Source organism: Epinephelus moara, chromosome 7, assembly GCF_006386435.1.
Source record: "Epinephelus moara isolate mb chromosome 7, YSFRI_EMoa_1.0, whole genome shotgun sequence".
Taxonomy (NCBI): Eukaryota; Metazoa; Chordata; class Actinopteri; order Perciformes; family Serranidae; genus Epinephelus; species Epinephelus moara.
Genome location: NC_065512.1, coordinates 2070536 through 2084095, shown reverse-complemented (window position 1 = coordinate 2084095; position 13560 = coordinate 2070536). Strand labels below are relative to the sequence as shown.

The window sequence follows — 13560 nt, the reverse complement described above, 5'->3', positions numbered from 1 at the left end:
TCATGTTGTTGTTGTGGAGCTGAGCCAGAGTCCAGTAAATCTCTGCTTTAATGTGACACGTTAACAAGTCTGATGGGATACAGTAAATATTAACTCTCACACCAGACTCAAGCACACACACTTCAATATTTACACACTCATACTGGAGTAATAACAAGATGGAGTGAAGAATGTGTCGTATCGTGACATGTTATTGTGATCACATTCATTTTCTGTTTGATTTTAGTAATTACTTTAAGTTCTGGTGTGTAGGAGACCGTGTCACTACACACTGTGTATACACACCACAGATTTATGATGCAATATATTGAATTAAAGGACAGTTATTTAGCCTGGGCTCAGTTGTTAGTGGGAGGAACACCATCTGTAGAATGTGCCTGTAGAGGCAGGTTCACACACACACACACACACACACACACACACACACACACTCTGTTGTTACAGTATTGACATGATAATGACGCTGCTGTCCAAATCTCCATTAAGGGCTCTGACACATCAGGCCGATGGTCATTGTCAGGCCATCAGTGAGTCTGTCACCCAAGTTCTTTCAGTGCGTCCTTCACTTTTGGCCCTCGCTGGCTGATTTTTGGCTGATTTAGTCTGTTGACTCTGTGGCGGTGCTGGTGGAGCTGGTGGAGCCCGCCGGTGAGTGAAATCACTCTAATTGTCAGCTCAGCTCAGTGCACGAGAAGAGACACAGAAGAAAGCAACCACATGACTCAAGTCAAGAGGGAGTGAGATCCAAACAGACTTTTTATATTCAGTAAGATTTATTTTTTAGCCGTTGAGCTCTTCAGCAAAAACAGTGTAACTGTTTCTGTTATTGTTCGCTAACAAACGGAAAATATCATTTTTTCTTTCAACAGGTTGTGTTGTTAAAGGGGCAATAAGCGAAATCGTTCACCGCTAGGTTCGCTGTTGTGCACTGCCTGTAGAGCAAAACAAAGTGTGGCTGCTATGCTAACGTTCCAACTCTTGTTGGAATGTTAGCTTTAGCTCCCACAGTTAGCACTAGAGCTACTACGGCTACTGGAGTAACTTACAACTATGGAGCGCTTCTACCAGCTCTTCTAGTCACTGAGCCTCGCCTCCATTTCAGCAAATATATTACATTTATTACAGGGACCATCATCATTGAAGTAGGCAGCGGAATAGCTAAACACAGCCGCCAGGCTGCCCGCCGGGCTACATTTTACAATGCTAATTGCAAATTAGCTGGGCTGCCGGGCTACTCACCTAACACAACCGAAACGCCTGACCCATTGCTGGGACCGAAGCTCCGGACATTAACCCATGCTACGATTGTAACATTAAATTTAATTGAATCGACATAGCGACATGTGCCTAATGTTACTGTACCACTAATTAAAACAGACATTTGACTTTATGTTGTACCCCCTGTTTCTTTAGGGGTAATGTCAGATCCTGGTCGTCTTCAGGTGGACGTTCTGCTCCCTGCCATTTAATTTCAAAAATAACCGCTGCCATTGCTCACTGGCTGTAGCGTTTTATAGGGAGGGAGGGCCATGGGCTCCAAGAGGAGGAGGAGGAGGAGGAGGGGGGGAAGGGGGGGTTCACATGAACGTACATGAACGTGCAGCCGGACCGACTTGTAAACAAGGGGCTGGAGATCAACACAGAGAGAGGGTGTGTGAGGTCATGCTATACTCCAGATGAAATTACACCTCTAGTTCTTCACATAGCATTTTTTTAATTCCTTCAATCTAGAAATGATGAATTTCGCTTATTGCCCCTTTAATGTGCTAACTGGCTAACTAGCGACTTGAATCCGTCCAGTCCGTCTCTCAGTTTTCCTTTTTGAATGATGACTTCAGACACCTGTCGCCTGCTGGTATAAAGAGTTTCCTCCTCCTGCACAGGTGCACAGTGCACATGATAGTTGGCCATCGGCTGAGTCTTTGTGGTGTGTTTAAGTGCAACTTTTTGGCCAAGACAAAGGCAACATGAGGGGATGCAACATTTATCGCCACTTTACACACGAGGAGCAGCGTAAGGTCAATGACTGTTTTTGGAAGCTAAAAGTTAAGTTCTGTTTCCTCTGCCAAGTTTGCTGCTCAGATGTTAGGGCTGAAAATGCCTCAAATAGAATATGAAAATGATTATATGATTGTTGCTTTACCAAACAAACATGTTCTTAACGTCTGAAATATGATTTCTCATCTCTGCAGCATCACACTGCGTCTGTGATAACAGTGTGTTGTGACACATTTTACCTTTTTGAAGAATTGCAGCTCCTGTGATTTGAATATTTCACTTTGCTGTATATTTCAATACTATTTCAGTTAATTGTGCAGATCTATTAAATGTCCCACTATATTTGCTGCAGTGACATCACAGCTCTGACTGCGTTACTCTCAGCAGAAAACGCTTGCTTCTCCAATTTTCCAATAGCAGCAAATAGCAGCGCACCAGGTGCAGGCTCACCTAGTTTATAAAGGAAATGGGAGATGACACTCTGATTGGTTGAATTCAAGTTGCGCCCAAAACACACACACAAGTGTAAATACGCCCACATTATGCACCGTTTAACCATCAAAGTAGCGTCTGACATTCCCTAAATGCACTTCAGACTATGAGCCGTTGATCGTTGTTGTTGTTAATGCTCAGCTCTCTGTGGTCGGTCGGTCGGGGCTTCACTGCTTCACATCTTTTCCTGTTTAACACCTCACACACATTCTCTAATTCAATAATGAAATCACACCCAGTGAGCAGCGGTCAGCCCTGATGTTATTATATAGCAGGTGTCACTCTGGGCAGCTCACAGCTCAAAACACACACTCCACTCAGCAGGAAACAACACACACCCTCAACTACATTTCACCGTCTCATCTGGTTTAAAGAGTTCAGTCCATTCAGGTCTAAAATCTGAGCTGAGAGAGAATCCACCCACTAAACAAACCCTACTCCAAAGCATCGTCTCTTTCAAGTGTTGCTTTAAAAAGCAGCAGTAGCAGCGTCAGGTGGAGCTCAGTCCCACTCTGAGTGTTTGTATGTACCGTATAAAGCTTTATGTTGCTGGCAGCCTGGAGGGAAACATTCAGGAGATATTTAGGAATGCATTAATAAGCTCACAGTGATTTATGGCCTTCACGGTGCTGTGATGCTGCGCGGCGTCTCACAGAGGAGAAAGAAGAGTCTGTTGGTTGTGTGTTTAGTTCCAGAGACTATTATAAGAGCGCTCCATTTTGGCCCAGCGTGGCCCTGGCCCAGATCTGACGTGTTTCATAGCATTCCCAACGAGTTCAGCCATCTGACTGGCCTTAATGGACTCCACATGTACATTCCAGATACTTTGTGCATGAAATAGGAGGAGGAGGAGCTGATGGAGAGGAGGAGGAGAAGGGGGTGGGGTGCAGGGAGGGGTGCACCAGGGGCAGCGTGACCTCACCCTCCCCTGTGAGCTTCTGAGTCTTTTTGGGTGATGAAGATTGACTGAAAACAAGGGCATGCAGGATTTCTGCATCTCAGCTATGATTTCACAGCAAAGAAATTCAGGCTATGTGACGACTGCTCACAAGTGTGTTCTGTTTTTCCCTCAGCAGCTGATTCCTCCTCAGCTTCTCCTCATTTTTTCTCCTTTCTCACAGAATCTGAAGCCAAAGCTCAACAGATAATATCAACGATAATCTGATAAAGTGTCCCTCAGAGCAGCAGGAGAACACGAGGTCCTGCAGAGAGAAGGAATGAATAAAATTCAGAGATGTAGATGGATACTTGTCCCGTCAGAAATTATTTTCCCTAAGGGACTGTTCCTTATTTATCAGAGGGGAGGAGGTGCTGCAGAACAGGGGATATATATTTTTATTTTGGCTCAGAGGGGAGACATGCAACTTTAAATAGTTGGGTTTTTTTGTATTTATTTTTAATACTCTGACACCAAAACCTGCTGGTGGGTACAACAGGCATGATTTCTAAAAAACAAATGATATTAATAACAAACTTTATTTATATAGCACCTTTCAAAAACAAGTTTACAAACTGCTTTACACACAAAAACAAAATTCAAGGTGCAGTTACAAGATCAGAGTGAGTTCAATGGAGCTGAAAATAGAAACAAATAAAAGAAACAATTAATAAATGTTTAAGAGAGTCAGAGTTAAAAGAGTAAATGCCAAAATTAAAACATTCATCAGAGCCAGAAACTGTAAAAACAGAAATTATTGTTAAATTTCCAAATTTCAGACAGTCCTTGAACACATCATGTGGGACAGATGCTTCCTCCAGGATTCATCACCAGAACTGAGCTTCAAATCAGTGCACAGACATTTTTGGTGGGCAGGTGCTCGAGCAAAAGAAGGAGGCACCTCTCTCATAATTATTAACTCAAAAAATAAACTTATACACAGTGACACATTTTGCTTAGTTACATATTTATTTTAATACTCATACAGTGATGAGGGCGCCATTTTGTTTTGGGCGTCTTTTGGGCGCATTAATCCAGTAACAGGATGTGTGGGAGGTTTTATTGTTTGGTTTTTCAGTCATTTGTCGTGTAAAAACAAAAAAGGAAAAAGCTGCAGAAATGAACTTGAAGATGATTTTAACTGATCCAGATAAACACTTCAGCAAAACTCTTATTATTTTTCCTTCTGGTTTAAACTCAGCATGTTTCTGTTTTCCTCTCCTTCCCTTCCAGGAACGGACGAGCCCGGCGCTGTGCTTTGTCTCTATAAGACAGACAACGACTGTGTCATGAAGTTCACGTATTCTGAGCACGCCAGCGGACAATCCATCCTCACAGCTCTCAAAGAGCCAGGTCAGTGCTCCAAACACGTCCTCCTCTTTAACCTGCTCACAGCCAGCAGCCTGCAGACTGTGTTTGTGATTATTAAACATCACCCAGCACAACTTTTAAAGGTCCAACAGTCTCTGCTTCTGACCTCAGATCTAGTTTTGGTTTTTTACCTCCATGTTGGCTGCAAACTGTCAAGCTGTCACATTAAAGCACAGACTCAGACTTTAACTAAAACTGGCTGCACATGAGTTGATGACTTCTTCATGACTTCAGACACAGATTCAGATCAAACTGTGACATGTTTAAACATTTAGATTCTTCTTCTTGGCTTGTAACCGAAAATCTTGCATTTGATGATTCAAGAGTAAGTTTGGTATTTTCCAGCCTGGACTCTGTTTTCATGTGTTTGTGTCTGAGTGACTAACAGAGAACAATTTCTGAAATTGATTCAGTGCTGAGCGTCAGCGCTGCAGCCAGCAGCAGTGAGACAGGCTGCAGTTTAACCACTCAGGGCATCTTCACACCGTCCGTTTACATCCACTGAAACTGCTGTTTTGATTGCTGTTAGTGATTAGATCTGGACACATCACTTAAATATATATTGATATTTAAAATGATTTTGAATGAACTCCCTGCTGGTGGCTCCTCTCCTCCCTGCTGTGCTGTGCGCTCTGCACTGGGCACCAAACACCACACAGACAGTGAATTTAAAGGTCAGGAAAATACCAAGCTGTCAGAGCGCCGCTGACTGTTGGGATTCTAATGTTCCTCTTCCTGTGTCAGAGTGTGCCGCCGGGCCCGATGCTCTGATGGTGCTGCTCGCAGTGGTCGGCAGCATCCTGCTGGTGGGGGTGGTGCTGCTCGCTGCCTGGAAGTTGGTCATCACCATTCATGACCGGAGAGAGTTTGCACGCTTCCAGAGTGCACGCTCACGAGCCCGATATGAGATGGTAAGGACGAGCATCCTCATCTGTGAAATGTTGTTCTGGTGCCTTGTTTTCATTATAAGGAAGAGTGTCAAGTAAAAATATGATGCTCATAAAACACCACAAATTACAGCCACAAACAAATCACAGAACAGAATCAGAGAGGAAATTCCAACACTACACAAGACACAAGTGACTAAATTCATACCTCAGGAAGACGCTGAAAATGTCCTGAAATATTTTTTCATGAAACAATAGTAACCACAGCGAAATGTTGAGAGTGAAATAATTCAATTTTGATTTTCAGCTGATGTTGTTTTTGATATTACTTTTTGGGGCATTTTGAAAATAAAAGTGTGACAGAATATTTCTGTCTGTCTGCAGCTAATCTCACAAACTACTAGACCAATCAGCCATATTTCGTGTGCACATTTACGACTGTATGCTCACGGACCTCCTGTGGTTGCGGGGATACACGATAGTTGAAAAACCTGCTTGACTGTTTTACACCATCATTAGCCTCTTTTACACTGCTCGTTAAAGACGAGAATATGGCACCGTTATGCTGCCTCGTTGTGCTGTATATAAGGTATGATTGCTCAATGGGGCGACAGAGTTTTCTCACCTCTGAGCAGGGAACGAAGGTAGAAACAACTCTGAAAAGATGTCTGTATAAATGGGACGGCGAGCAGGACAGGGTTATCGGCGGGGTGTGTGACGTTTTGACAGTGTGTCATGTGAAAACAATGAGGTTCAGGAGCTCCTTACCCTCCGAGCAAAGGACAAGATCAGGCGCCATATAACAGGGACGCTAAGTGATTGTTCTTGTTTATGACGTGTTTGTTATATGTCACACTAGAGGCAGATGCTGTTGTGTTATATGTCAACCCCATCACACCTCTTTTGCTTCTGGGATATTGTATATAATAGCATCATCATCATCCGTATTGGCCTTAAAATGACCTAGAAGTTTGAGGTGTGCAGCCCGTCACCTGCAGCTCTTCATCTGACCGATTATTTCTTGCAATATTTCAAACTTATCCACCGTCAACAAATGACAAAAATGACTATCGTCTTTTTTTGTAGATGCATTTTTGATGAATAATCAAACTAACAGTGACAAACATTTTGCATTTCCTGCGACTCCTCCATAGTAAAACTCCTGTTTCGCCAGTTGAATGTTTTTAATGTGAAGCTGCAGGAGCGGAAAATGTTTGCATCAGCAGTGACTTCATCCGACGCTACAGATACTGAGCATCACTGGCAAATATCTGTTATTGTTAAATGTCCAAAATAATCAACTCTTTATTTCCTCACCATCACGTTCCTGCTCTGGAGGTAGAATTGTGTTATGAAGACATGCTGTTGGTTTTCTGTACTGTAGTTTCTTACATGCTGATATCATCGTATCTACAATAAGCTAATATGAGCAGGGCCTGTGTTTTAGAACCCTGGACTTTCTCATGTAGAGTTTAAAGCTCTCATCTCGTGCCACTGTGTGACTTCCTGTCTCCTGCCTCACCCTCAGGCCTCCAACCCTCTGTACAAGCAGCCCGTCACCACACACTTTGTCGAAACGGATTTCAACATGTACGGGAAGTCCTACAACGGAGGGCTCCACTGATCCCTCAGCACGGGGCGCGGCAGGACCGGTCCGACAAACAGATCCCTGGAGGACGGGGCCCAAGGTGGACGGCGGACTGAACACACTCATCCCTCTGCACGGCTACAACACCAGTGACATGAACTAGACTGCGTGTGCGAGGGGGGACTCTGTGGCCTTTTCTTTTCTTTTCGCGGGAGATTCAAGCCTAACCACACAGACGCAGCGTGACTTCTTTTTTCTTCTTCTGTGTGTTTTTCACTGACGGCAGCGGCGGCCGGTGGAGGAGCGACGAAACATGAACTCCTTGGTGTTGTTTAGACAGAGAGGACGAGAGAGTAGAGTTAGCGGTGAGTTTGTCTGCAGTTACACAAGAGAAACAGACTCATGGAAACCATCACTCCAACCACATAAACCCAGCAGGCAGGCTGTGTACAGAGCCGCACAACGTTGGCTTATATTTGTATATTTTTATAAACACTAAAATGCCTTTTCTCAGTATAAACTTTGCACCCAACAGGCCTCAGAAAATATGTCACTCCAGATACTTTCGACTTCACGGGATTAGTAAAAGCACATATTTGTGAAGGTGGCTCTGACGACATCGTGGTACTACTAACATTTACTAAGCAATAGACGTCTTACCCTCATTTTGCACAGAGAATATTAAGAGTCAAGTCTCGTAAAGATTTAAATTTTCTTCAGTGTGAGTGTGTGCGTGTGTGTGTGTGTGTGTGTGTGGGTTATTGTATGCTCCAGTTGCACTCCCTTCTCTGGATCTGATCGCAGGGTACCGACTCACCGCTCAGCCTCTGAACCCTTAAAGACTACAGCTGGTGTGACTCTGTATTTGACTTCCTGTTAACACATCCCATGAACAGACCAAAACCAAACATGTGGTCGTCTCTGTGGCGCTCAGAACATTTTTGTTTCCTACTGAAGGTGTAAATCTGTAAAGCCCTCCTCTAATAACTGTGATGAGGCAAATATTTTTTCACAAAGAACTTAATTTTGTGCTCAGAGTTTAAAAAGAAAAGTTAAAGTTGTTACTAAAACAGGAAGATGACGATAGTAGAAGCTGCAGGTCGTATGTCGTCAGGTGCTCTGTCATGCCACTTTGCATCTGAGCGGTAAACTGACAAACATCACTGTGAGCTAGACTAATATGGGGTTCAGACTACACCATATCACAGGTGATTATAGCACGACGCAGCATCATATGTGTCGGCTCGGATCATGAAAGACAACGAGTGTCATACGCGATAATCCATCGTTTAATCTTGTGTAGCGCGTCATCGTAGACGACAACCGACACTACATCTTCTACGTCTTAATATAAAGTTTAATTATAAGGAGTTTGCTGAAGCAGTCGGACTCTGTGGTTTTTAGGAAACTAAACTTAAATATGAGAAAACCATAAGTTTGATTGGGACTATTTTCAGCTGCGGATTAACACATTTAAAGCTGTAGCGAGTATTTACAGTAAAGCTGAAACAGATGATGATTTATTGATTACTAAGAATCTAAAGATGTCACCTTTGACTTTAGGAAGTTGTGACAGGATTTTTTTTTTTCCCTTCTCAGACATTTTGTTTTGACCAAACAATTAATCTGAAATTAAAATAACGGATAGTTGCAGTGCTGCGGTGTGGCTCATTGATGTGTGTCTAACAGGGCTCTGTGGCACAGAGGAGTGAGCGCTATCAGGTGTTGAATGCACAGGAAATATTTGATAGTTTGATCAATACATTGTTGGTTTTGGTCTCTGAGTTGACAATAATAAATATTAAAATTTAACCAGCATCACCAGCGTCTGAACCGTTAAAGGCGACCTGTTTTGCTCAGACTTGTATTTTAAGTTTTTATTTGAACAAAAACACTTTATTTTCCTCATACTGTCTCTGCTGAAGCGCCTGTATTCACTCTGTCTCCGTTATAGCGCCTGTGTCTTTAAGACCTCCTTCTGCTCTGATTGGTCAGTGTTTGCTTCATTTTAGGTCCCTTTAACAACACCTGATGATAAACATTGTGTCTTCAGCTCTGTGGTTTCTGCCTTAAAGCCTCCTCAGATGATGATACAGTAGATGTGTTGCAGTCATGCTCAGTGCTGACACTGATCCTCTCCAACCTGGAACATGCAGTGCTTTGAGTCAAAGTGGGTTTTGTACGCGCTCTGACCGGCTGCTATGTTATATAGATATAACGTCCCTGTGACGCCGTGTCCACTCTGCAGCTGTGGGAGTGGGTGGAAACTTTGAGAAACCTCAAAGGAGAGTGTCCAGAGTTATAAATCTACCGTCACTGTTCCCACAGGAAGGGGTGGAGCCTGAGCTGTCGACGGGTTAGAACGGCGCTCTGTGGCCTTTTTTTATTTTATGTGACAGTCTTTCAGTAAACGTGTCAGGGACTTGGAGCTTGTGTGTGTCAGAGTGTGTGTGAGTGCAGAGAGTGTGTGTAAATAATATCACATGGTATGTATGTACATACAGCGCCAAACGATGAGTTCTGACTTGGCTCGGCTGTGTCTTGGCACAGTTTACTAAAACTCACCCACCCACACAGTTTCCAGCTCAGACATGAAATCTTTAGTACTTCCTGTACAGTCCTTTTCACACGGTGAGCAGACTTACACCACTACATGTTTATGTAACACCGCACACGGAGCAAGAACAATAAATTTGCTTATGTCAAAAGTCGGTGAGTCTGTTGTGTTTGGCTCAGTCGTACATTCGATATCTACAAACGCAGCATCAGAAGGAGGGGCGTAAATCTGAACTCTAATTTTAAACATCACACATAACTCTGCCTGTGTGTGTGTGTGTGTGTGTGTGTGTGTGTGTGTGCGTGTGTGTGTGCGTGTGTGTGTGTGTGTGTGTGTGTGTGTGTGTGTGTGTGTGTGTGTGTGTGTGTGTCTGCACACTTCAAAGTTCAGTAAAACATCTGTTTGGACCACTAAACCGTGCTCTTACATGTTTGATGTGTGATGGCACAGACACAGGCTGATCTGATGCTGTAATTTACACCTCGCTGGTTAGGCCCCTCCCACTGCGATGATCATTATGACACTCTAGCTTTCATAAAATGACTCTGTAATTATACATTCAGTCACTGACTGTAAAGATTCAGTGTGAAGGATTTAGGGGGCAGAAAGGGAACACAGCGAAGTGTTCTTTAGTGTTTAATCACCTGAAACTAAGAATCACTGTGTTTTTGTTACCTTAAAATGAGACGTTTATATCTACACAGAGAGCAGGTCCTCGTCTACAGAGGTCGCCATGTTTCTGCAACAAACACTGGCTCCAGATAGGGTCATTTGCATTTTGGCATCAGCAGCCCCTCGGCTACGAGCCAAACTGCATTGGGAAAACATCGATTTTTAACACAAACTGTTTTATTCAGGGTTTTTACTGGTTGAAATTAAGAAGTCCATTTGTTTTGGAGAGGAAGAGACCTCTTGCAGATAATTCGACTCTGAGTAAAAATCTCCTGAACGTCTGGATCTTAAGTTATCAGAGACAAAAGGTGAGCACACATCACCCGTCTGTGAAATGTTTTAATGTTGGTTGTTGAGAACATTATTATGAACATTATTCCTTAGTCTCTGTGACATATTAGGAGGATTTTACGACTATTTGCTTTAGATTTCTTACATATAGCTCCTTTAACAAAATAATCTCAGTTGTTTTTTGTTTTTTTTAAATAATATTAAAATCATGTTAAAATATTATCTTGTTCAAAATCTGAATAACAAGATTATCATCTCATTCAAAACAAAAAAATGAATGTGATCATTATTTTGATAAAAATCTGAATTAAGAGATTATTATCTTGTTACTTAATAAAAAAAAAAGACCAGAATTTTCTCCCAGAATTCTTTTTCCTAATTCTGAAATAATGATCTTGTAACACCCATTTTTCTGAATTAACAAGAATATGATCTTTTAAATTCAGAATAATGAGCAATGTATATTTTTCTGAATTTAGATTATTATCTTGTTAATTCATAAAAAAGAGGACATTTTTTTCTCTAGAAAAAAAATTCTCAATTCTGAAACAATAATCTCATAAATTCTATTTTTTCTTCTTCTTTCTTCTTCTATTATCTTCTTAATTTAAAAAAGAGCAGATTTTTCCCCAGAATTAATTTTCTTAATTCTGAAATAATCTTGTAAATCCAGTTTTTCTGAATTGACAAGAATGTGATCTTTTTAATTCAGAGAAACAACAACAGATGTGTTTTCCTTTGAAAGGTATTGATCTTGTTTATTTAGAAAAACGAGCAGATTTTTTTTCTTTCATAACTGCATTATGTTTCTTATGTTCAGCAGGAGGAAACTTCAGCTGTGATGTGGAACAAGTCGATGTTTGTTCTGTTTTTCCTGCCTGACTGGAGGTGAGCGCATAAATCTCAGTGTGCTCCCTCTCGGTGGTTTTGGGTTGGTTTCCTCCCTCCTGACTGTGTGAGAGTCATCTGCCAGCACAGCGACACGCTGGTGAAGTCACGGAGCAGTCGGGTTAAATCTGGCTGTCAGAGGGAGGAAAATAAATCTGCAGCTGTACAGAGCAGAGAGGTCGGGCCCTCGTTAACACGATCAATGTCCTGATGAGCTGCTGCTGAGCCGACACACAGCTCAGGGCGACGGTCGATTGTTGGAGAGGGGATATGCTTTTTCCTGCCATGTACACACTTTTTAGTTTTAGGAAACTTGACTCTCAAATATGAGTACAAACAACAAACACACACTGTTGGCTGCACTTCAGAAATAATAGGTCTATTATTAATTATTATATTTAAAGATCGTTTGGCCGAGCACCAAGAAACACAACATGTTTGAACACAACATATAAGAGATAATTAATTACAGTTAAACCAGTGGCTTATCTTTATGAGTTCTTGATTTATTACTTAAACGGTTTCTTCAGGGTCTTAATGCGAGAAAAAACATTTCTGTCATCAGATGATAAAACCAGACAGTTTGTTTGAAACATGACTTAGATCAGTGGTTCCCAACTGGTGCAGCCACAGGGTCCAGATTTGTCTTTGCTCCTTGGAACCTTGTGTTTGGCCATGTCATCAAGCTAGTTTGCTGTCTCTGTTAATTAGCTGTCCATTAGTCACTCACTCTACAGCAGGAAACAGCACTTCAAAGTAAAAGCTTTGTGCCAGAAATTCACTGTACTTCAAAATAAAGTGTATTTTTTTAACAAACTTGACACGTTTTCAAGTCACTTGCGGTCCACTCAGAATGAACCCGCAACCCACTTTTGGACCTCGACCCACCAGTTCGGAACTGCTGACTTAGATCATTCATATAAATTAAAATTAATAATGGTCCAAGGATAGAGCCTTGAGGTACTCCACAAGTGATATAAGAATGTATTGATGTCATTGTAAGAGACGTACTGTTTCCTGTCCCAAAGGTAACTTGAAAGCCAGAGCGATGCAGATTTATTTATTACAGAGAATTTTGGAGAGTTTTTCTTAAGCTTTAAGACGGTATTGTTAAACTTTGTTTGGCGTAAACAACGATTTATTGGTGACAGAAGGGCCGTGACATTCGTTACACACCTTGATGTCCTTTACAGAATCAACAGTGATCTTCAACTTTTCTTTCAGCGCCATCGTCTGATCTCATTTTTGATTTGTCACATACTTAGTTTTATTACCAAACACTTGTGAAACTGACACTCCCATCAGGCCCAGCTGTACATTATGTTTGGTGCTATTTAGCAAACGTTAACATGCTAAACTAGGGGTAGGCTACCTGTGTTTTGTTCATTTTCATTTTGCATTGTCGCAGGCCCTGAGTGATTCTACCATTCTCAATTGTAAAAATGTGTAGCCTACACACAGAATATGTAAACGTTACATTTCATTAACTAAATGTGTGTCATACAGTCTATCACGTCTTGTCTCAGATCTCTCGAGCTAAGCTAGCTATGGATTCAAGATAGAAAAAAAATGTCTTGGAGGACAACAGAAATTTTAACTGTGCATGGACTTACTTGTTTGCGTTTACTGCCAACCTTGCAAATTTCTAAATTAGCAAACAGTAATACATAGCCCACTGCAGCGGAGCGGCCTTGTGGTAAAACATATTAATAAATGCTCAGTAAGGCTGCTGTCAGCCCTAGAGTGGTCTCCTTTGGTCTGAATCAGGGACTCATGTTGTTCCGAAGTTGTATAATTGCCTAGAGTTGGTTCGTGTTCTCACGGCAGCATTTACAAGAGGACCAGATCAAATGCCTTGTGTGAGAAAGCTGCTCTTGTT

At 41.9% G+C, this 13560-nt stretch overlaps 1 protein-coding gene across 1 annotated transcript in view; it reads left to right on the top strand.

Annotated features, from left to right (window-relative positions):
• itgb5 (integrin, beta 5) overlaps nucleotides 1-9981 on the top strand; it is a 76117-nt gene extending 66136 nt beyond the window's left edge. Inside the window, exons 14-16 of the mRNA XM_050049445.1 lie at nucleotides 4661-4780; nucleotides 5543-5709; nucleotides 7214-9981. Of these exons, the coding sequence (XP_049905402.1) occupies nucleotides 4661-4780; nucleotides 5543-5709; nucleotides 7214-7309 (383 nt within the window). The 3' untranslated portion in view covers nucleotides 7310-9981. The remainder of the gene's footprint in view (nucleotides 1-4660; nucleotides 4781-5542; nucleotides 5710-7213) is intronic.
• The last annotated feature ends 3579 nt before the right edge of the window (nucleotides 9982-13560 follow it).